The sequence below is a fragment of the Salmo trutta genome, chromosome 28 (assembly GCF_901001165.1).
Source record: "Salmo trutta chromosome 28, fSalTru1.1, whole genome shotgun sequence".
In the NCBI taxonomy this organism is placed as follows: Eukaryota; Metazoa; Chordata; class Actinopteri; order Salmoniformes; family Salmonidae; genus Salmo; species Salmo trutta.
Genome location: NC_042984.1, coordinates 136861 through 162598, shown reverse-complemented (window position 1 = coordinate 162598; position 25738 = coordinate 136861). Strand labels below are relative to the sequence as shown.

The following is a 25738-nucleotide window of genomic DNA, read 5'->3' as shown; positions in this document are numbered from 1 at the left end:
AAATTATAGGTTGTAATGCAACAAAGTAGGCAAACCTCCAAGGGGGATGAATACTTTTGCAAGGCACTGTAGGTCTGAAACCTGTAGGCTACATGGACTATAGTGTCCACAGTAGTCTGTAATTGGCCTTCAAGTTTGAGTCTCCATCGGGTTACATGGACAACATTCCCAGCCTGTAGCTGTGTTAGTGCCTCTGTAGCTGTGTTAGTGCCTCTGTAGCTGTGTTAGTGCCTCTGTAGCTGTGTTAGTGCCTCTGTAGCTGTGTTAGGGTGTAGGGCTGATCCACTAAGTCCACAGTAACCTATAGTTGGTTTTGAGATAGATGAGTGTCTCAAGGTTTTTGGGGAGAGCCCTGCCTCTGCCGGGTTGGAGCCAGTGTCTGGCCAAGTTAAAGATGGTCTCCACGGTAGAGGTCCCGGCCGGCACAGTAAACGCCCGCTTGGCCACCTGGCTGAGCTGAGGGAAGTCTATAGTCTTTCGTCTCCAGTAGTGGAGAGGCTCCTCCTCAGTGGGCTCCTCACGCAGGTATCCTGCCAGTTCCTGCTCCACGCTCTTTGCCTGCGCCGTGGGCCTTTGCTTGATGAAGGAGAACAGCTTGCAGGGCCTGCTGAGCGAAGTGGAGGAGGGAAGAGGGGACGAGGCTGGGGACAAAGCTGCGTCAGGGGACTGGGCCTGAGGGGTGAGCTCCATGCTGGGGCCCTGTGTTTGTGTGTGTTTGGTGACCTCGTCCAGGAGGACCTGTCTGTGCCAGTCAGGGTCTGAGCTCCAGGTGAGTTTGAACTGTGGGTCCAGGGTGGTGGCGGTGACGTACAGAGGGTCCTCCAGGATGGGAGCCAGGCGGCGCTCTACGGCTTGAGACAAGCCCAGCAGCAGGCAGGGTAGCTGGGGGGAGACGCACTCTGACAGGTGCTTACGGAGCCCCAGGACACAGGGCAGAGCCAGACTGATGGAGACGTGTCTGTCACCCTGTCAGGAGACAAGAACACAACCATTAACTTGTCCGTCTGTCTGTCTCTCACCTGTCTGTCTGTCTGTCTGTCTGTCTGTCTGTCTCACCTGTCTCACCTGTCTGTGCGTGTGCACCATGTCCCAGGCCTCAGTAAAGGGTTCCAGTGTGTCTGTCAGTTCTCTGAGCAGCGCCACCTCCTGGCCACTCAGCACCAGGTCAGCCCGATCAGACACATCCTCCAAGAACTCTGCTGAGTCCAGAAGACCACGCAACACCTGGAGGAGAGGACAATGGTTACCATTTCCACTTTTAAACCAGCAGGCTGTTCTATGTTGTAACTAGACTACATTAAGTCCTTCTTACCTTGAGTTGTACGGCCCAGTCTCGCTCTCCAGCCCTGCGGCCCCCCACACCCCCCTCCACCCCCCCTCCCAACAGCCCCACCAGTTTGTCGTGTGGCACGGCGGAGGTGACGTAGTTATAGAAGGATGAGGCTTTAGCCAGGGTGGAGGAGAGGAGAGGAGAGGAGGAGAGCAGTCCATCTCTCACACACTGACCCAGAGAACAACAGAAACAGTCTATCCTGCCGGCCCCCAGACCTCCCTCCCACCAGTCCTCCTGTTCTACCTCTCCTTCCCTCTCTCCTCCTTCATCCCCACTCTCCTCCTCTTCCTCTTCGGCATCATCTCCCGGGTTGCCGTGGATACAGAACCCTGGTAGGCGGCATGAGGGGTGAGTTTCAGCGGGAAATGGGTCAGCCACGACACGGAACGCTCGGCCTGAAACGCCATGCGCCACACACACCTCCTCGAACTCTGCTAGCACGCGATTGGCCGAGAGCCCACCAACCAGAGGCAGGCAGGCCAGCAGGGCGGAACGCATCTGCCAATCAGACGACAGGAAGTGGCAGGTCACGCCCAGGTACCTGCAGGACGGGTAGGGGGACACAGTGATTATCATAATGAACAACCCTAGATTAAACTAGTGCACTACATAGGAAATAGGGTGTCATAAACTAGTGCACTACATAGGAAATAGGGTGTCAAACTAGTGCACTACATAGGAAATAGGGTGTCAAACTGGTACACTACATAGGAAATAGGGTGCCATAAACTAGTGCACTATATAGGAAATAGGGTGTCATAAACTAGCGAACTATATAGGAAATAGGGTGTCATAAACTAGCGCACTATATAGGAAATAGGGTCTCATAAACTGCGCACTATATAGGAAATAGGGTATCAAACTAGCGAACTATATAGGAAATAGGGTGTCATAAACTAGCGCACTATATAGGAAATAGGGTGTCAAACTAGCGAACTATATAGGAAATAGGGTGTCATAAACTAGCGCACTATATAGGAATTAGGGTGTCAAACTAGTGCACTACATAGGAAATAGGGTGTCAAACTGGTGCACTACATAGGAAATAGGGTGCCATAAACTAGTGTACTATACAGGAAATAGGGTGTAAAACTAGCGAACTATATAGGAAATAGGGTGTCATAAACTAGCGCACTATATAGGAAATAGGGTGTCATAAACTAGCGCACTATATAGGAAATAGGGTATCAAACTAGCGCACTATATAGGAAATAGGGTGTCAAACTAGCGCACTATATAGGAAATAGCGTGTCAAACTAGCGCACTATATAGGAAAATATTAGGTATAGTCCCAAATGGCACCCTGAGTAGGACAGTAGGACAGACATTAAAACCCAGAGATGGTGATTTTAGCCATGCACATTAGAGCCCTGTACCGACATGAATTTTAAGCCCGATTGCTTCAGCCAAATTTAAGGCCCGGCCCGAAGACCGAAATCAGAAATAACTTCCTCTGTTAGTAAATCCATTAGCTGCTCCTCTCTGTCTGTCACTCGCTCCCTGTGCGCATGGAGCTCGCTCTGCATGCATTCTGCTCATGGAGGCTCTGAGTCTGAGTATCCATAGCAACAGCTCTGCTTGGGCTGCCCAATGAGAGCGGTTAGCTACTTTTCATCACTCTGACAGTCTAGCAACATTTTCTGTGAAATAATCTCTGTCTGATATTTAACGAGGTTGAAGCACTTCTGACTCCATGTTATGATCTTAGTCAGATATGACTGTACTGAGAGGAGGAAGAGCAAAGGGCTCAGCTTCAAAATGTTAGCGATCAATTTAGTGAAACCTGAGACCTGCCGTTACCCTAGAGTTAGGCTTAGAGTACATACCCAGTGTTAGCCCCTGCTGTGGTCCCAAGGAGACCCCTCCAGAGGGAGACAGAGAGGCTGAGAGAGAGGGCTGAGGCCAGGGCCTGTCTGGTGGCCAGCTGGGCCTGGTAGGCGTAGGCTGGGAGGAGCTGGGTGTGGAGGTATCTGGGGGGTTCGGGGGTATAGCGAGGCTCTAACAGTTGCAGTAACTCTCTGAACCCTCTGAGATCCACCAGGGAGGCAGGCTGGAGGTCCTGGACCAACATCTTAGCGATCGCTTCCGAGATCAGCACCTAGACAAACATAATACCGTCTATTACACACCTACTACAACACACACACACACATACACATACAGAGTTTGTCCTAGCCACCGTGCTTCTACATCTGCATTGCTTGCTGTTTGGGGTTTTAGGCTGGGTTTCTGTACAGCACTTTGTGACATCGGATGATATAAATATATTTGATTGATTGATTGACAACGGACCAACATCTTAGCTATCGCTTCAGAGATCAGCAGTAGGGAGGATAACGAAATGTTACTGTAAACTTTTCCAATCAGCACCTGGTTCAACATACATAGATCAGCAGTAGGGAGGATAACAGGTTACGGTCATTATTTAAAAACGGTCTCCAACAAGTATGGAACAACTAACAACAGGTTTATTATTAATTATAAACTGTGTCGTTCCTGCCCTGGATGCTGATTGGCTGACAGCCATGGTATATCAGACCATATATCACGGTTATGACAAAACATGCATTTTTAACTGCTCTAATTTTATTTGACTTTTATTTAACTAGTCAAGTCAGTTAAGAACAAATTCTTATTTACAATGACAGCCTAGGAACAGTGGGTTAACTGCCTTGTTCAGGGGCAGAACGAGATTTTTACCTTGTCAGCTTGGGGATTCAATCTTGCAACCTTCCGGTTAGTAGTCCAACGCTCTAACCACTAGGCTACCTGGTGCCCCATAATTACATTGGTAACTAGTTTATAACAGCAACAAGGCACCTCGATGAGTCGTGCCTAAGAACAGCCCTTAGCCGTGGTATATTGGCCATATACCACACACCCTTGGGACTTATTGCTTAATAATACAAGATGAAGTCAAACACAGCACTGTCTATAACACACTAAAACTACAACACACAACACAGGCTTTTCAGTCGAACGGGACACATAGACATAAGAAAGGTTGATTTCTGGACAAACTGATGGAATAGGGGTCTTAGAAAACATCTACCAGAAAGTCTTATAAGGTATTAGAAATACATCAACACAATAACGTAGACGTTAAGACCCCCGCCAACTAACATCAAGACCATAACTTAGACGTTAAGACCCCCGCCAACTAACATCAAGACAATAACGTAGACGTTAAGACCCCTGCCAACCAACATCAACACAATAACGTAGACGTTAAGACCCCCGCCAACCAACATCAACACAATAACGTAGACGTTAAGACCCCTGCCAACTAACATCAAGACAATAACGTAGACGTTAAGACCCCTGCCAACTAACATCAACACAATAACTTAGACGTTAAGACCCCCGCCAACTAACATCAAGACAATAACGTAGACGTTAAGACCCCTGCCAACTAACATCAAGACAATAACGTAGACATTAAGACCCCCGCCAACTAACATCAACACAATAACGTAGACGTTAAGACCCCTGCCAACTAACAACACAATAATGTAGACGTTAAGACCCCGCCAACCAACATCAACACAATAATGTAGACGTTAAGACCCCCGCCAACTAACATCAACACAATAACGTAGACGTTAAGACCCCCGCCAACTAACATCAACACAATAACGTAGACATTAAGACCCCCGCCAACTAACATCAACACAATAACGTAGACGTTAAGACCCCTGCCAACTAACATCAACACAATAACATTTACATTACATTTAAGTCATTTAGCAGACGCTCTTATCCAGAGCGACTTACAAATTGGTGCATTCACCTATAATATCCAGTAGAACAAACACTTTACAATAGTGCATCTAAATCCTTTAAAGGGGGGGGGGGGGTTAGAAGGATTACTTTATCCTATCCCAGGTATTCCTTAAAGAGGTGGGGTTTCAGGTGTCTCCGGAAGGTGGTGATTGACTCCGCTGTCCTGGCATCGTGAGGGAGATTGTTCCACCATTGGGGTGCCAGAGCGGCGAACAGTTTTGACTGGGCTGAGCGGGAACTGTGCTTCCTCAGAGGTAGGGAGGCGAGCAGGCCAGAGGTGGATGAACGCAGTGCCCTTGTTTGGGTGTAGGGCCTGATCAGAGCCTGAAGGTACGGAGGTGCCGTTCCCCTCACAGCTCCGTAGGCAAGCACCATGGTCTTGTAGCGGATGCGAGCTTCAACTGGAAGCCAGTGGAGAGAGCGGAGAGCGGGGTGACATGAGAGAACTTGGGAAGGTTGAACACCAGACGGGCTGCGGCGTTCTGGATGAGTTGTAGGGGTTTGATGGCACAGGCAGAGAGCCCAGCCAACAGCGAGTTGCAGTAATCCAGACGGGAGATGACAAGTGCCTGGATTAGGACCTGCGCCGCTTCCTGTGTGAGGCAGGGTCGTACTCTGCGAATGTTGTAGAGCATGAACCTACAGGATCGGGTCACCGCCTTGATGTTAGTGGAGAACGACAGGGTGTTGTCCAGGAACACGCCAAGGTTCTTAGCACTCTGGGAGGAGGACACAAGGGAGTTGTCAACCGTGATGGCGAGATCATGGAACGGGCAGTCCTTCCCCGGGAGGAAGAGCAGCTCCGTCTTGCCGAGGTTCAGCTTGAGGTGGTGATCCGTCATCCACACTGATACGTCTGCCAGACATGCAGAGATGCGATTCGCCACCTGGTTGTCAGAAGGGGGAAAGGAGAAGATTAATTGTGTGTCGTCTGCATAGCAATGATAGGAGAGACCGTGTGAGGATATGACAGAGCCAAGTGACTTGGTGTATAGCGAGAATAGGAGAGGGCCTAGAACAGAGCCCTGGGGGACACCAGTGGTGAGAGCACGTGGTGCGGAGACAGCTTCTCGCCACGCCACCTGGTAGGAGCGACCTGTCAGGTAGGACGCAATCCAAGCGTGGGCCGCGCCGGAGATGCCCAGCTCGGAGAGGGTGGAGAGGAGGATCTGATGGTTCACAGTATCAAAGGCAGCAGATAGGTCTAGAAGGATGAGAGCAGAGGAGAGAGAGTTAGCTTTAGCAGTGCGGAGAGCCTCCGTGACACAGAGAAGAGCAGTCTCAGTTGAATGCCCAGTCTTGAAACCTGACTGATTAGGATCAAGAAGGTCGTTCTGAGAGAGATAGCAGGAGAGCTGGCCAAGGACGGCACGTTCAAGAGTTTTGGAGAGAAAAGAAAGAAGGGATACTGGTCTGTAGTTGTTGACATCGGAGGGATCGAGTGTAGGTTTTTTCAGAAGGGGTGCAACTCTCGCTCTCTTGAAGACGGAAGGGACGTAGCCAGCGGTCAAGGATGAGTTGATGAGCGAGGTGAGGTAGGGGAGAAGGTCTCCGGAAATGGTCTGGAGAAGAGAGGAGGGGATAGGGTCAAGTGGGCAGGTTGTTGGGCGGCCGGCCGTCACAAGACGCGAGATTTCATCTGGAGAGAGAGGGGAGAAAGAGGTCAAAGCACAGGGTAGGGCAGTGTGAGCAGGACCAGCGGTGTCGCTTGACTTAGCAAAACGAGGATCGGATGTCGTCAACCTTCTTTCAAAATGGTTGACGAAGTCATCCGCAGTGAGGGAGGAGGGGGGGGGGGGGGGGGAGGGGGAGGAGGATTCAGGAGGGAGGAGAAGGTAGCAAAAAGCTTCCTAGGGTTAGAGGCAGATGCTTGGAATTTAGAGTGGTAGAAAGTGGCTTTAGCAGCAGACAGAAGAGGAAAATGTAGAGAGGAGGGAGTGAAAGGATGCGAGGTCCGCAGGGAGGCGAGTTTTCCTCCATTTCCGCTCGGCTGCCCGGAGCCCTGTTCTGTGAGCTCGCAGTGAGTCGTCGAGCCACGGAGCAGGAGGGGAGGACCGAGCCGGCCTGGAGGATAGGGGACAGAGAAAATCAAAGGATGCAGAGAGGGAGGAGAGGAGGGTTGAGGAGGCAAAATCAGGAGATAGGTTGGAGAAGGTTTGAGCAGAGGGAAGAGATGATAGGATGGAAGAGGAGAGAGTAGCAGGAGAGAGAGAGCGAAGGTTGGGACGGCGCAATACCATCCGAGTAGGGGCAGAGTGAGAAGTTTTTGATTAGAGCGAGAGGGAAAAGGATACAAGGTAGTGGTCGGAGACTTGGAGAGGAGTTGCAATGAGATTAGTGGAAGAACAGCATCTAGTAAAGATGAGGTCAAGCGTATTGCCTGCCTTGTGAGTAGGGGGGGAAGGTGAGAGGGTGAGGTCAAAAGAGGAGAGGAGTGGAAAGAAGGAGGCAGAGAGGAATGAGTCGAAGGTAGACGTGGGGAGGTTAAAGTCACCCAGAACTGTGAGAGGTGAGCCATCCTCAGGGAAGGAACTTATCAAGGCGTCAAGCTCATTGATGAACTCTCCAAGGGAACCTGGAGGGCGATATGATGAGGATGTTAAAGCTTGAAAGGGCTGGTACTGTGACAGCATGGAATTCAAATGAGGAGATAGACAGATGGGTTCAGGGGAGAAAGAGAGAATGTCCCACTTGGGGAGAGCATGAGGATGCCAGTGCAACCACCAATCCCCGCTGGCGTCGATGCTCTATGGGTATGTCGAGAACACGTGGGCCATACGAGGAGAGAGCAGTAGGAGTAGCATGCAGTGGGTTATCTGTGGTTGATGACCCTGTTTCCGGGTCAAGCGCCAGGAAGTCTAGGGACTTGGAGGGTAAGCATTAGGCCTGAGAGTGGGTACTGCATCCTTGTTGGCCGCAGACCGGGCAGTTGCCAGAGGCTGCCGGAGACCTGGAACTCCACGTGGGGTTCGGTGCCGCGCTGGGGACCCACCAGGTTAGAGTGGCAGCGGCCACAACGGTGGTGAAAGCGTTTGTATGGCCCTGTGCAGAGTGGAGAGAACCCGGGATCGACAAGACACATAGTTGACAAGCTACAGAAGAGGCCTACGCTAATGCAAAGGAGATTGGAATGACAAGTGGAACTACACGTCTCGAATGTTCAGAAAGTTAAATCTTACGTTCAGAAAGCTTGACTGAAATGACGAAAAATTATGCTGGCTGGTTGGACTCCTACCATACGGACTCCTACCATACTGACCCCCTACCATACCATAAAGACTCCTACAATACTGACTCCTACCATACTGACCCCCTACCATACTGACCCCCTACCATACTGACCCCCTACCATACTGACTCCTACCATGCTGACCCCCTACCATACTGACCCCCTACCATACTGACCCCCTACCATACTGACCCCCTACCATACTGACCCCCTACCATACTGACCCCCTACCATACCATACTGACCCCCTACCATACCATACTGAACCCCTACCATACGGACTCATACCATACGGAATCCTACCATACGGACTCCTACCATACTGACCCCTACCATACTGAACCCTACCATACTGATCCCTACCTTACCATACTGACCCCCTACCATACTGACTCCTACCATACTGACTCCTACCATACTGCCCCCTACCATACCATACTGACCCCATACCATACGGACTCCTACCATACGGACTCCTACCATACTGACCCCCTACCATACCATACGGACTCCTACAATACTGAATCCTACCATACTGACCCCTTACCATACTGACCCCTACCCTACCGTACTGACCCCTACCCTACCGTACTGACCCCTACCCTACCGTACTTACCCCTACCCTACCGACCCCTACCGTACTGACCCCTACCGTACTGTACTGACCCCTACCCTACCGTACTCCCCCCTACCCTACTGTACTGACCCCTACTGTACTGACCCCTACTGTACTGACCCCTACCCTACCGTACTGACCCCTACCGTACTGACCCCCACTGTACTGACCCCTACCCTACCGTACTGACCCCTACCCTACCGTACTGACCCCTACCGTACTGACCTCTACTGTACTGACCCCTACTCTACCGTACTGACCCCACCCTACCCTACTGACCCCTACCCTACTGACCCCTACCGTACTGATCCCTACCCTACTGACCACTACCCTACTGACCACTACCCTACCATAATGACCCCTACCCTACTGACCACTACCCTACTGACCACCACCATAATGACCACTACCCTACCGTACTGACCACTACACTACCCTACTGACCCCTACCCTACTGACCCTACCCTACTGACCCCTACCCTACTGACCCCTACCCTACCGTACTGACCACTACCCTACCCTACTGACCCCTACCCTACACTACTGACCCCTACCCTACCATACCATACTGACCCCTACCATACCATACTGACCACTACCCTACTGACCCCCACCCTACCCTACTGACCACCTACCCTACTGACTACCTACCCTACCATACTGACCCCTACCATACCATACTGACCCCTACCATACCATACTGACCCCTACCATACCATACTGACCCCTACCATACCATACTGACCCCCTACTGTACTGACCCCCTACTGTACTGACCCCCTACCGTACTGACCCCTACCGTACTGACCCCTACTGTACTGACCCCTACTGTACTGACCCCTACTGTACCGTACTGACCCCTACCGTACTGATCCCTACCCTACTGATCCCTACCCTACTGTACTGACCCTACCTTACCGTACTGACCCCTACCGTACTGACCCCTACCGTACTGACCCCTACCGTACTGACCCCTACCGTACTGACCCCTACTCTACCGTACTGACCACTACCCTACCGTACTGACCCCTACCCTACTGTACTGACCCCTACCCTACTGTACTGACCCCTACCGTACTGACCCCTACCCTACTGTACTGACCCCTACCCTACCGTACTGACCCCTACCGTACTGACCCCTACCCTACCGTACTGACCCCTACTCTACCGTACTGACCCCTACCCTACTGACCCCTACCCTACCGTACTGCCCCCTACCCTACCCTACTGACCCTACTGTACTGTACTGACACCTACTGTACTGTACTGACCCCTACCGTACCGTACTGACTACTACCATACTGACTCCCTGCCATACCGACCCCCTACCATACTGACCCCTACCATACTGACCCCCTACCATACTGACTAATACCATACTGACAACCCTACCATACTGACTCCTACCATACTGACTCCTACCATACTGACCCCCTATAATACTGACCCCCTACCAGACTGGCTCCTACCATACCATACTGACCCCCTACCAGACTGACCCCCTACAATACTGACCCCCTACAATACTGACTCCTACCAGACTGACTCCTACCATACTGACCCCTACCATACCATACTGACCCCCACCATACTGACCCCCTACCATACTGACCCCCTACTGTACCATACTGACCCCTATCATACCATACTGACCCCCTACCATACCGACCCCCTACCATACCATACTGACCCCCAACCATACTGACGCCCTACCATACTGACCCCCTACCATACTGACCCCTACCATACCATACTGACCCCTACCATACCATACTGACCCCCTACCACACTGACCCATTACCATACTGACCCCCTACCATACTGACCCCCTACCATACTATACTGACCCCCTACCATACCATACTGACCCCCTACCATACTGACCCCTACCATACCATACTGACCCCTACCATACCATACTGACTCCTACCATACCATCCTGACCCCTACCATACTGACCCCTACCATACTGACCCCCTACCATACCATCCTGACCCCTACCATACCATACCGACCCCCTACCCTACTTTACCTAACCGACCTCTTCCACCCTACTATACCGAACCGACCTCTACCCTACTGACCTCTACCCTACTTTACCGAACCGACCTCTACGCTAGCCTACTGACCTCTACTGAAATCTAGCCCACGGATCACTACCCTACCCTACTCTACTGTACTGACTGTACTGACCTCTACACTACTGAACTCCGTCCTAATGTACTGAACCGAACCGACCTCCACCCTACCGAACCGACCTCCACCCTACCCTACCGAACCGACCTCCACCCTACCCTACCGAACCGACCTCCTCTACCCTACCGAACCGACCTCCTCTACCCTACCGAACCGACCTCCTCTACCCTGCTTTACCGAACCGACCTCCTCTACCCTGCTTTACCGAACCGACCTCCTCTACCCTGCTTTACCGAACCGACCTCTTCTACCCTGCTTTACCGAACCGACCTCTTCTACCCTGCTTTACCGAACCGACCTCTTCTACCCTGCTTTACCGAACCGACCTCTTCTACCCTGCTTTACCGAACCGACCTCTTCTACCCTGCTTTACCGAACCGACCTCTTCTACCCTACTTTACCGAACCGACCTCTTCTACCCTACTTTACCGAACCGACCTCTTCTACCCAGACAGACCTCTACCCTAATGTACTGAACTGTACTGACTTCTACCCTACTGGCCTCTACCCTACATTACCGAACCAACCTCTACCTTAGTTTACTGACCTCTACTGAAATCTAGCCTACTGACCTCTACTGAAATCTAGTCTACTGAACTGAACTATACTGATCAATACTCTACTGAAATCTAGCCCAATGTACTGACCTCTATTGAAATCTAGCCCACTGAACTGTACTGAAATCTAGTCTACTGTACTGAACTATACTGATCACTACCCTACCCTACTGTACTGAACTGTACTGACCTCTACACTACTGAACTCCATCCTAATGTACTGAACTGTACTGACCTCCACCCTACCGAACCGACCTCCTCTACCTTACCGAACCGACCTCCTCCCTACCCTACCGAACCGACCTCCTCCCTACCCTACCGAACCGACCTCCACCACCCTACCGAACCGACCTCCACCACCCTACCGTATCCGAACTGTACTGAACTCTATCCTACTCTACCGTGCTGACCTCTACCCTACCGTGCTGACCTCTACCCTGCCGTGCCGACCCCTAGCCTGTCGTGCCGACCCCTAGCCTGTCGTGCCGACCCCTAGCCTGTCGTGCCGACCCCTAGCCTGCCGTGCCGACCCCTAGCCTGCCGTGCTGAACTGCACTGAACTCTAGCATACCGTGCTGAACTGAAATCTAACCTACCGCACTGAAATCTAGCCCACTGTACTGAACTGTAGCCTACTGTACTGATCTCTACCCTACTCAACTTCCCCCTAGTGTACTGTACTCTACCCTATTGTACTAAAATGACCTCTACCGTACCGATCTCCAGCCTGCCGTCCCGACCTCCAGCCTGCCGTGCCGACCCCTAGCCTGCCGTACCGACCTCCAGCCTGCCGTACCGACCTCCAGCCTGCCGTACCGACCTCCAGCCTGCCGTACCGACCTCCAGCCTGCCGTACCGACCTCCAGCCTGCCGTACCGACCTCCAGCCTGCCGTGCCGACCTCCAGCCTGCCGTGCCGACCTCCAGCCTGCCGTGCCGACCCCTAGCCTGCCGTGCCGACCCCTAGCCTGCCGTGCCGACCCCTAGCCTGCCGTGCCGACCCCTAGCCTGCCGTGCCGACCCCTAGCCTGCCGTACCGACCCCTAGCCTGCCGTACCGACCTCCAGCCTGCCGTACCGACCTCCAGCCTGCCGTACCGACCTCCAGCCTGCCGTACCGACCTCCAGCCTGCCGTACCGACCTCCAGCCTGCCGTACTGAAATGTAGTCTACCATACTGACTAGAGGTCGACCAATTATGATTTCTCAACGCCGATACCGATTATTGGAGGACCAAAAAAAGGCGATACCGATTAAATCGGCATATATATATACCGATTAAATCGGCATATATATATATATATAAATAAAAGTGTTCATTCAGTATTGTTGTAATTGTCGATATATATATATATATATATATATATATATATATATATATATATATATATATATATAAAATTGACAATTACAACAATACTGAATGAACACTTTTATTTTAACTTAATATAATAAATAAATAAAATCTATTTAGTCTAAAATAAATAATGAAACATGTTCAATTTGGTTTAAATAATGCAAAAACAAAGTGTTGGAGAAGAAAGTAAAAGTGCAATATGTACCATGTAAAAAAGCTAACGTTTAAGTTCCTTGCTCAGAACATGAGAACATATGAAAGCTGGTGGTTCAATATTCCTAGTTAAGAAGTTTTAGGTTGTATTTATTCTAGGAATCATGACGCGTCGACTATTTCTCTCTATACTATTTGTATTTCATAGACCTTTGACTGTTGGATGTTCTAATAGGTACTTTAGTATTGCCAGCCTAATCTCAGGAGTTGATAGGCTTGAAGTCATAAACAATGATGTGCTTCAAGCATTGCTAAGAGCGGCAAACGCAGTTAAGTTTGAATGAATACTTACGAGCCTGCTGCTCAGTCAGACTGCTCTATCAAATATCAAATCATAGACTTAATTATAATAACACACAGAAATACGAGCCTTAGGTCATTAATATGGTCGAATCCGGAAACTATCATTTCGAAAACGTTTATTCTTTCAGTGAAATACGGAACCGTTCCGTATTTTATCGCTCGGGTGGCATCCCTAAGTCTAAATATTGCTGTTACATTGCACAACCTTTAATGTTATCTCACAGTTATGTAAAATTCTGGCAAATTAATTCGCAACGAGCCAGGCGGTCCAAACTGTTGTATATACCCTGACTCTGCGTTTAATGAACGCAAGAGAAGTGACACAATATCCCTAGTTAATATTGCCTGCTAACATGAATTTCTTTTAACTAAATATGCAGGTTTAAAAAAGTATACTTCTGTGAATTGATTGTAAGAAAGGCATTGATGTTTATGGTTTGGCACATTCGTGCAACGATTGTGCTTTTGTTAAATCATCACCCGTTTGGCGAAGTAGGCTGTGATTCAATGATAAATTAACAGGCACCGCATTGATTATATGCAACGCAGGACAAGCTAGTTAAACTAGTAATATCATCAACCATGTGTAGTTAACTAGTGATTATGTTAAGATTGATTGTTTTTTATAAGATAAGTTTAATGCTAGCTAGCAACTTACCTTGGCTCCTTGCTACACTCGCATAACAGGTAGTCAGCCTGCCACGCAGTTTCCTCGTGGAATGCAATGTAATCGGCCACAATCGGCGTCTAAAAATTATGATTACCGTTTGTTATGAAAACTTGAAATCGGCCATAATTTATTGGCCATGTCGACCTCTAGCCCACCGTACTGAACTGTACTGAGCTCTAGCCTACCGCACTGAACTCTAGCCTACCGCACTGAACTCTAGCCTACCGCACTGAGCTCTTGCCTACCGCACTGAGCTCCAGCCTACCGCACTGAGCTCCAGCCTACCGCACTGAGCTCCAGCCTACCGCACTGAGCTCCAGCCTACCGCACTGAGCTCCAGCCTACCGCACTGAGCTCTAGCCTACCGCACTGAGCTCTAGTCTACTGCACTGAACCTTAGGCTACTGTATTGACCTCTACCCTACTTCACCCTAGTGTACTGTACTCTACCATACTAAACTGACCTCTACCCTAGCCTGCCGTGCCAACCTCTACCCTAGCCTGCCGTGCCAACCTCTACCCTAGCCTGCCGTGCCAACCTCTACCCTAGCCTGCCGTGCCGACCTATAGTCTACAGTGCTGAACTGCACTGAAATCTAGCCCACTGTACTGAACTGTAGCCTACTCTACTGATCACTACCCTACTCTATTGTACTGAACTTCCCACTAGTGTACTGTACTAAAACGACTTCTACCGTACTGTACCGACCTCTAGCCCACTGTACTGAACTGAAATCTAGTCTACTGTACTGAACTGTACTGAAATCTAGTCTACAGTGCTGAAATCTAGTCCACTGTACTGAACTATACTGATCACTACCCTATTCTACTGTACTGAACTCTAGCCTACTGAAATGTACTGAAATCTAGCCCACTGTACTGAACTGTACTGAAATCTAGCCTACAGTACTGTACAGTACACCACCGTACTGAACTCCACTCTACTGAACTGTACCCTACCCTACTGTACTAAACTCCACACTACTGTACTGTATTCTACTGTACAGTACACTACCGTACTGAACTCCACTCTACTGAACTGTACCCTACTGTACTAAACTCCACCCTACTGTACTGTACCCTACTGTACTAAACTCCACCCTACTGAACTCTACCCTACTGTACTAAACTCTACTGAATCCTAGCCTACTGTACTAAACTCTACTGAACTCTACCCTACTGTACTAAACTCTACTGAATCCTAGCCTACTGTACTAAACTCTACTGAACTTCACCCTACCATACGGACCTCTACTGTGATGTCCAAACTTATGAAACATGAGAACAACATTGAAGCCATAATTATGCATTTCTGTATAGTACAGATCAGGGACCCATGATGTAATTCTGTTAGCGGGTGTTGATCCACTTCACTAATTGTAGTTCAATAGCCAAAAGAGATATTCGCAAACTCACGTGCCATGTAATAGCTGACACCCCATTATTTATGCAGACATCTTTGAATGTTAATTCAGAGCAGATACGTTTTTGGAAAATGTGGTTGCACAAAAAAAACAGATTTTACTATAAGTTTGCACAGTTCTGACACTAAATTAGTTTTAGTACATTTTTCAGTGGAAATTGTTAAAAGTAGTCCTTGTTCATGGACTTTAATTTGTTGAACTTTTATATCAATAGTTTTTGTTTGGCAAAAATGTTTAACTTCTTATGGCTTGGGGGCGCTATTTTCACATCCGGATGAAAAGCGTGCCCAAAGTAAACTGCCTGCTACTCAGGCCCAGACGCTAGGATATGCATATAATTGGTAGATTTGGATAGAAAACACTCTAAAGTTTCTAAAACTGTTTGAATGATGTCTGTGAGTATAACAGAACTTATTTGGCAGGCGAAACCCTGAGGACAAACCATCCAGGATTTTTTTTTTTGGAGGTCACTCTCTCTTCAATGGGCTTTCATTGAGAAGTGTACTGTTTGATAGAGGCGCGTGACCTGAAAAGCACGCTCCACTTTGTTTACCTCCGGTATTGAACACAGTTTATCCCGTCTTAAATTTCACCGATTATTTACGTTAAAAAAAATACCTAAAGTTGTATTAGGAAAGTTGTTTGAAATGTTTGGACAAAGATTACAAGTAACTTATGAGATATTTTGTAGTCATGTTTCGCGAGTTGGAACCAGTGTTTTTCTGGATCAAACGCGCCAAACAAATGGACATTTTGGATATATAACGACGGAATTAATCAAACAAAAAGGACCATTTGTGATGTTTATGGGACATATTGGAGTGCCAACAGAAGAAGCTTGTCAAAGGTAAGGCAAGAATTATATCGTTATTTCTAAGTTTTGTGCCGCGCCTGGCGGGATGAAATACGATTGTCTGTGTTTGTTTGATGGGGTGCTGTCCTCAGATAATAGCACGGTTTGCTTTCGCTGTAAAGCCTTTTTGAAATCTGACACGGTTGCTAGATTAACAAGAAGTTCAGCTTTAATTTGGTATATTGCACTTGTGAATGTATGAAAGTTAAATATTTTTTATATATTTTTGGGGAATTTGGCGCTCTGCCATTTCACCGGATGTTGTCAAATCGATCCCGTTAAACTTCTTATGGCTCAAATCCCGTTAAGTAAAAAAAACTGAGTCAAAACGTAATTCCGTTACCATGGGCGCACACACACACACACACACACACACACACACACACCTGGCGAGGGTCGTGTCTGTGGAACTTCGTCACCCCTTCTCCTGCTCCCTCTCTTCCTCCCCCTATGCCTCCTACTACTCCCACCCCTCCTCCTCCAGCGGTGATGGAGTGATTGCAGCGATGGCCTCCTCCGTTAGCCAGGCTGTGAAGGGAGGCTGAGGAGTAGGGATGGATGGAGGAGGATGAGGAGGAGTAGGCTTCTCTCTTCATATCCTTCTTCTTTACAAACTCATCGTACATCGCCTGGTGTTTCCTCTGTAGAAACGAGAGAGAGAGTGTAATTCTGATGATCAAACGTCAGACAGACTACCTATTGCAATGTTTTTAGATTTGATATTGATTAATAAAACAGAATTTCACACAGAGACAAACAGGAACTGTATAATTCAGCCGCAGCATGCTTCTACCTATCCCTGTGGAATACAATGTGCATTCTTAACTTTGCAATCAGTTTCTTACACAGACAATACTGTATCTATCACAGCCAGTAGCCTACTGTACCTGTTGTCTCCTGTCAGCCAGCCAGACAGACAGATGTATACCTTAGTTAAGACAGACCTATAACCTGCTGTACCTGTTGTCTCCTGTCAGCCAGCCAGACAGACAGATGTATACCTTAGTTAAGAAAGACCTATAACCTACTGTACCTGTTGTCTCCTGTCAGCCAGCCAGACAGACAGATGTATACCTTAGTTAAGACAGACCTATAACCTGCTGTACCTGTTGTCACCTTCTGTCAGCCAGCCAGACAGACAGATGTATACCTTAGTTAAGACAGACCTATAACCTACTGTAGCTGTTGTCTCCTGTCAGCCACCCAGACAGACAGATGTATACCTTAGTTAAGACAGACCTATAACCTGGTGTACCTGTTGTCACCTTCTGTCAGCCAGCCAGACAGACAGATGTATACCTTAGTTAAGACAGACCTATAACCTGCTGTACCTGTTGTCACCTTCTGTCAGCCAGCCAGACAGACAGATGTATACCTTAGTTAAGACAGACCTATAACCTACTGTACCTGTTGTCTCCTGTCAGCCAGACAGACAGACAGATGTAAGGATCCGCCGACGGCGAGTGGGATATCTGCCCTTACCATCGGTATTACTTGCCAACGTACAATCATTGAACAACAAATTAGACGAGGTACGATCATGAATATCCTACCAACAGGACATCAAAAACTGTAATATCTTATGTTTCATCGAATCATGGCTGAACGACGACATGGATAACATTCAGCAGATCACCTTTGCTCCACACACAGAGACGCGTACAAAGCTCTCCCTCACCCTCCATTTGGTAAATCCGACCACAACTCTATCCTCCTGATTCCTGCTTACAAGCAAAAATGAAAGCAGGAAGCACCAGTGACTCGATCTATAACAAACGGTCAGATGAAGCAGATGCTAAACTACGGGAAAGTTTTGCTATCACAGACTGGAACATGTTCCGGGATTCTTCTGATGACATTGAGGAGTACACCACATCAGTCACTGGCTTTATCAATAAGTGCGTCGAGGACGTCGTCCCCACAGTGACCGTACGTACATACCCCAACTAGAAGCCATGGATTACAGGCAACATTCGCAATCAGCTAAAGGGTCGAGCTGCCGCTTTCAAGGGACTCTAACCTGGAAGCTTATGAGAAATCCTGCTATGCTATTCATTAACTACAGCTCAGCGTTCAACACCATAGTGCTCTAAATGCTCATCACTAAGCTAAGGACCCTGGGACTAAACACCTCCCTCTGCAACTGGATCCTGGCCTTCCTGACGGGCCACCCCCAGGTGGTGAGGGTCGGTAGCAACACATCTTCCATGCTGATCATCAACACTGGAGCCCCTCAGGGGTGCGTGCTCAGTCCCCTCCTGTACTCCCTGTTCACCCACGACTGCAAGGCCAAGCACGACTCCAACACCATCATTACGTTTGCTGACAACACAACGTTGGTAGGCCTGACCACCGACAACGATGAGACAGCCTATAGAGAAGCGGTCTGAGACCTGGCAGCGTGGTACCAGGACAACAACCTCTCCTTCAATGTGAGCAAGACAATGGTGTTGAACGCTGAGTAAATGAACAGCATTCTCACTTTTCACAGGTGGAAAAGGGCAGTGTGTAGTGTGATTGAGATTGCATCATCTGTGGATCTGGCGGTATGCGAATTGGAGTGGGTCTAGGGTATCCAGGATGTTGTTGATGTGAGCCATGACCAGCCTTTCAAAGCACTTCATGGCTACCAACGTGAGTGCTACGGGCGGTAATCATTTAGGCAGGTTACCTTCGCTTCCTTGGACTATGGTGGTCTGCTTGAAACATGTACAGTACTGTGTAAAAGTTTCAGGCAGGTGTGAAAAAAATGCTGTAAAGTAAGAATGCTTTCAAAACGATACATGTTATTAGTTTACATTTTTCAATTAACAAAATACAAAGTGAGTGAACAGAAGAAAATTCTCCATCAAATCAATAATTGGTGTGACCACCCTTTGCCTTCAAAACAGCATAAATTCTTCTAGGTACACTTGCACACCGTTTTTGAAGGAACTCGGCAGGTAGGTTGGCCCAAACATCTTGGAGAACTAACCACAGTTCTTCTGTGGATTTAGGCAGTCTCAGGTGCTTCTCCCTCCTCGTGTAATCCCAGACAGACTCGTCGATGCTATGGCTGTGGGGGCCATACCATCACATCCAAGACTCCTTGTTCTTCTTTACGCTGAAGATACAGCGAAAGTCATTAAGAACTGTTTGGGGTCGTTGTCAGGCTGCAGGAATAAATTTGGAGCCAATCAGATGCCTCCTTATTGGTATTGCATGGTGGATAAGTATCTGCTTGTACTTCTCAGCATTGAGGAGACCATTAATTCTGACCAAATCCCCAACTCCATTTGCAGAAATGCAGCCCCAAACTTGCAAGGAACCTCCACCATGCTTCACTGTTGCCTGCAGATACTCATTCGTGTACCACTCTCGAGCCCTTCGATGAACAAACTGCCTTCTGCCACAGCCAAATATTTCAAATGTTGACTCATCAGTCCAGAGCACCTGCTGCCATTTTTCTGCACGCCAGTTCCTGTGTTTTCGTGCATAGTTGAGTCGCTTGGCCTTGTTTCCACGTCGGAGGTATGGCTTTTTGGGCGCAAGTCTCTCATGAAGGCCACTTCTGACCAGACTTCTGTGGACAGTAGATGGGTGTACCCGGGTCCCACTGTTCTCTGCCAATTCTGAGCTGATGGCACTGCTGGGCATCTTCCGATTGCAAAGGGAAGTAAGAATGATGTCTTTTTCATCTGCTGTAGTACATTTCCTTGGCCGACCACTGCGTCTACGGTCCTCAATGTTGCCTGTTTCTTTGTGCTTCTTCAAAAGAGCTTGGACAGCACATCTGGAAACCCCTGTCTGACTTGAAATTTCTGCCTGGGAGAGACCTTGCTGATGCAGTATCACTACCTTGTGACTTGTTGCTGTGCTCAGTCTTGACAGTAAACTGTCTTCAGCAACCTCACCTTGTTAGCCGAGTTTGGCTGTTCCTAACCCAGTTTTAATCCTCCTACACAGCTGTTTCTGTTTCAGTTAATGATTGTGTTTCAACCTACATATTGAATTGATGATCATTAGCACCTGTTTGGTATAATTGTTAAATCATACACCTGACCATATGCCTACAAAATCCCTGACTTTGTGCAAGTGTACCTACAAGAATTGATGCTGTTTTGAAAGCAAAGGGTGGTCACACCAAATATGGAATTGATTTAGATTTTTCTGTTCACTCCCTTTGCATTACGTTAATTGATAAATATAATCTATTAACATGTCAATTTTTGAAAGCATTCTTACTTTACAGCAATTTTTCTCACCTGCCTAAAACTTTTGCACAGTACTGTGGGCATTACAGACTCGGTCAGGGAAAGGTTGAAAATGCCAGTGAAGACACTTGCCAGTTGGTCCGCGCATGCTTTGAGTACGCATGCTGGTAATCCGTCTGGCCCAGCGGCTTTGTGAATGTTGACCTGTTTAAAGGTCTTGCTCACATCGGCTACCCAATTTCTAAGTCGCTCTGGATAAGAGCGTCTGCTAAATGACTTAAATGTAAATGTAAATGAAAGTGTTATCACACAGTCGTCTGGAACAGCTGATGCTCTCATGCATGCTTGTGTTGCTTGCCTCGAAGCGAGCATAAAAAGGCATTTAGCTCGTCTGGTAGGTTCGTGTCAAAGCAGCTCGCAGCTGGGTTTTCCTTTGTAGTCCGGAATAGTTTTCAAGCCCTGCCACATTCGACTAGCGTCAGAGCCGGTGTAGTAGGATTCAATCTTAATCCTGTATCGATGCTTTGCCTGTTTGATGGTTCATCTGAGGGCGTAGAGGGATTACTTATCAGCGTCCAGATTAGTGTCCCGCTACTTGAAAGCGGCAGCTCTAGCCTTTAGCTCGATGCGGATGTTGCCTGTAATCCATGGTGTTACACAAATCAAAATCTGCTTTATATTTTAGATTCTTCAAAGTAGCCACCATTAGCCTTGATGACAGCTTTGCACACTCTTGGCCTTCTCTCAACCAGCTTCACCTGGAATGCTTTTTTAACAGTCTTGAAGGAGTTCCCACATATGCTGAGCACTTGTTGGCTGCTTTTCCTTCACTCTGGGTTCCAACTCATCCCAAATGGGTTGAGATGGGGTAATTGTGGAGGCCAGGTCATCTGATTCAGCACTCCATAATATTCCTTCTTGGTCAAATAGTCCTTACACAACCTGGGGGTGTGTTGGGTCATCGTCCAGTAGAAAAACAACAGTCCCACTAAGCGCAAACCAGATGGCATGGAGTATCGCTGCAGAATGCTGTGGTATCCATGCTGGTTAAGTGTGCCTTGAATTCTAAATAAAAATCACTGACCGTGTAAGCAGCAATGCACTCCCACAACATCACACCTCCTCCTCCATGCTTCACAGTGGGAACCACACATGCGGAGATCATCCGTTTACCTACTCTGCGTCTCTCAAAGACATGGTGGTTGGAATCCAAAATCTAAAATTTTGACTCATCAGACCAAAGGACAGATTTCCACCAGTCTAATGTCCATTGCTCGTGTTTCTTGGCCCAAGCAAGTCTCTTCTTCTTATTGATGTCCTTTAGTAGTGGTTCCTTTGCAGCAATTCAACCATGAAAGCCTGATTCACACAGTCTCTTCTAAACAGTTGATGATGAGATGTGTCTTACTTGCATTCTGTGAAACATTTATTTGGGCTGCAATCTGAGATGCAGTTAACTCTAATGAACTTATCCTGCAGCAGAGGTAATTCTGGGTCTTTCATTCCTGTGGCGTTCCTCGTGAGAGCCAGTTTCATCATTGCACTTGATGGTTTTTGCGACTGCACTTGAAGAAATGTTCAAAGTTCTTGACATTTTCCAGATTTACTGACCTTCATGTCTTAAAGTAATGATGGACTGTAATTTATCTATGCTTATATGAGCTGTTCTTGCCATAATATGGACTTGGTATTTTACTAAATAGGGATATCTTCTGTATATCACCCCTACCTTGTCACAAGACAACTGATTGGCTCAAACGCATTAAGAAAATAAATTCCACAAATTAACAAGGCACACTTGTTAATTGAAATGCATTCCAGGTGACTACCTCATGAAGCTGGTTGAGAGAATGCCAAGTGTGCAAAGCTGTCATCAAGGCAAACGGTGGCTACTTAGAAGAATCTCAAAAATAAAATATATTTTGATTTGTTTAACACTTTTTTGGTTACTACAAGATTCCATGTGTTATTTCATAGTTTTGATGTCTTCACTATTATTCTACAATGTAGAAAATATTAAAAATAAAGAAAAACCCTAGAATGAGTAGGTGTGTCCAAACTTGACTGTTACTGTATATATGTCCATTGATTCTTGAAGAATATAACTTATAAATGCCTCATGAGCTTAGTTCAACTGTCAAACTCGATGAGAACCCAAAACATAGGCTTGTTTCACTCCAATGTTTGTAAACACTGTAAATGTAAACAAACACTGTATAGCCTCATAACTTCGTTAAAACAATACTTTTGATATCATGGATGGTCAGTCCTTGCATCCATAGCTGTCTATTAATCTGAGAGTGGTTACATTTCTCCTGGCCAATCCCTCAACTTTTCACTAAAACAGAGGCGGGGCGACGTTTTGTTATTGTATCTTTGTTTCTTCTGTGGATTTGCCCTTTAAACAGCTGCATATTACCAAGATATCAAAGTGTCACCAAGAAAAAGGTAAACAATAGGCCTTGCAATAGGCCTTGCAAATGCAGAATATGGCATTCATTTATCACATGTAAATAGCACTTTTCAGTAGTGCTCAAAGCATGCAATTCCATGAGCACAGCATTTATTTTTCAACTTAAATCAATGAGCCCAATCAGTCCTCCATGACAACAAATCATAAACAACAGAGTAGGGCTGGCTAATAAGTCCTTAGTTTTGGGTCATGCTCAGGTAAATCAATTTGGATAATCTATACTTCCATATTTCCAAGTCCTGTTCTTGAAGATCGCAGGGAATACCATTTTTTGGAATGATTGGAATTCTGATGGACTTTGGTTTTTAATGTAAAGATATAATTTAAATCATATTATGCACCAATTTGCACCAATTTGTAAGTCGCTCTGGATAAGAGTGTCTGCTAAATGACGTAAATGTAAATATGTATTAGAAAGTGATGGGTTAGAAGAAGCTTACATACCCAACCCATAAAGTAAAATTTAACATCCAAATATGGCCAGTTATGTAATCTTTAACATTGATTTATCCTGCAATAGATGTCATTAAATTGGTAACATACATTTTTGTCTTCTTCGAATGCCTTTTAAGGGGAAAGTAATTTAAAAGTATCTAAATGTAATCAGATTACATTACTGGGTTTGGATAATCCAAAAGTTACCTTACTGATTACAATTTGACAGGTAACTAGTAACGGATTACATTTAGAAAGTAACTCACCCAACCCTGCCTATAGACTACTGTACCTGTTGTCACCTACTGTCTGACAGATCTATAGCTTAGTTAAAACAGATCTATAGCTTAGTTAAAACAGATCTATACGGTACCTTGAGATGTGTGACGAAGTTGGATGTGACGCTCCTCTTCGCCTGTATCCTGGTGCCGCATGCTTTACAGTTGGACTCGATCTTTCCGTTCTCCCCCTCGAACACGATGTTGAAGTAATCCAGAATGGACACCTTCGAAATTGACGCCATTGGGATGACGAACCTTTATACTCGGAAGTAGAATCAACTTTCCAAAGACAACAATCGAGATCTCTCTACCTATTCTTTCTTTTCCCGAGCCTCCCGCTAGTCACTACCATAAGAGCGGAGGGGTGTGTGCGTTTTCTTCCTTCCCACTCACTGTAATCAAAACGCTGGCAGACGCGCGCAACAATAGATGGGTTAAAACAGGCGACTTGCCAATACAGTGCAGTGGAGCTATCGCGTTTCAGCTAGCTATGATGCTATTACACGAATCATGCTATTAAACAAAGTATCTAGTATCACTGCAAACACTGAAATCCTGTAGCTATCCAGTCCTGCCTGGTCCGTGTTATCAAACTGCACCAGCTACTCGAGGAGGCTGGGCTTTGGGCTAGCAGAGGATGGCCGCCACCATTGGTCCAGGAAGTAAACCAGATACGCGTTTCCGAAACACTTCGGCAGTTATCGACAACGCTCGGCCGGATCAACTCAATATATACTTCAATATAATTCCCCCACAGTAGACGCTATATTTTATATTCAAATTTCCTTGAATCTGATTCCCGAGGAAACCAAACAGAGATTGGTGGCTAATTTCCAACTCAGACATTATTAAAGACGACCCTGGAGCAAGTGGGGTTAGGTGTCTTCCTTAAGGGCACATCGACAGTTTCACATGATCGGCTTCGGAATTTGAGCTGACAACCTTTCGGTCATTGTTATACTGCTGGTTTACCTGCCACTCTTGGACACATATACTATCACACACATACACTCACCATATCTGCTGCTGCTCTATATGCTGCTTTTAGGAAACACAGGCAGCCCAATTCCACGAATTTGTCTTTTGACCAATCAAAACAGATCTTTTCACATCAGATTTTTTTTCAGAGCTGATCAGATTGCTCAATAGAATTGGACTGTCTGTCTAAAAACGCAGCCTTTTAAAATTTTTATTATCTATCCTGATGCCTAGTCACTTTACCCTGCCTTCATGTACATATCTACCTCAAATGCCTTATTATTATCTATCCTGATGCCTAGTCACTTTACCCTGCCTTCATGTACATATCTACCTCAAATGCCTTATTATTATCTATCCTGATGCCTAGTCACTTTACCCTGCCTTCATGTACAAATCTACCTCAAATGCCTTATTATTATCTATCCTGATGCCTAGTCACTTTACCCTGCCTTCATGTACATATCTACCTCAAATGCCTTATTATTATCTATCCTGATGTCTAGTCACTTTACCCTGCCTTCATGTACATACAGTATCTACCTCAACTACCACGTCTCCCCATTCCCTGCATATTGATATGGTATTGGTACTCCTTATATATAGCTTCATTCTTGTGTGTTTATTTCTCACCAGTCCGTTCATTTAAAAGCATTGGATTGGTGCAGGCATGGCTGGAGAGAGTTTCCACCATATTCCTCAAACCAGTCAATTCATTTTAGATCCATGAGGGGATAATATGAGTGCACACTTCTGGAGAATGTAGCCGGTGTGTCTAGTCTGCGTCAGATCTAAACCATGATCTGGTCAGTCTGTCTGTCAGTCTGGTCCTGGTTGCTGTTCAGC

The 25738-nt window shown here is 47.0% G+C and overlaps 1 protein-coding gene across 1 annotated transcript; it reads right to left on the bottom strand.

Moving 5' to 3' along the window:
* si:dkey-109j17.5 (zinc finger BED domain-containing protein 4) lies at positions 1-24776 on the bottom strand. Its single transcript, XM_029720306.1, has 6 exons — positions 24007-24776; positions 16919-17173; positions 3160-3431; positions 1313-1874; positions 1057-1224; positions 1-966 (listed from the first exon to the last, which is right to left on the bottom strand). Exons 1-6 carry the CDS (start codon positions 24154-24156, stop codon positions 286-288), a joined length of 2088 nt encoding a protein of 695 aa, XP_029576166.1. The 5' UTR covers positions 24157-24776; the 3' UTR covers positions 1-285.
* Positions 24777-25738: the final 962 nt, after the last annotated feature.

Bases quoted from the DNA above. Each gene is read 5' to 3' on its own strand.
- si:dkey-109j17.5 (XM_029720306.1), bottom strand. From the start codon at position 24,156: ATGGCGTCAATTTCGAAGGTGTCCATTCTGGATTACTTCAACATCGTG. The intron at 3,432-16,918 runs GTGTGTGTGTGT...ATGTTTGTCTAG, and splicing joins ACAGACACGACCCTCGCCAG to GTGCTGATCTCGGAAGCGAT. The intron at 1,875-3,159 runs GTATGTACTCTA...CCCGTCCTGCAG, and splicing joins ACAGCAGGGGCTAACACTGG to GTACCTGGGCGTGACCTGCC.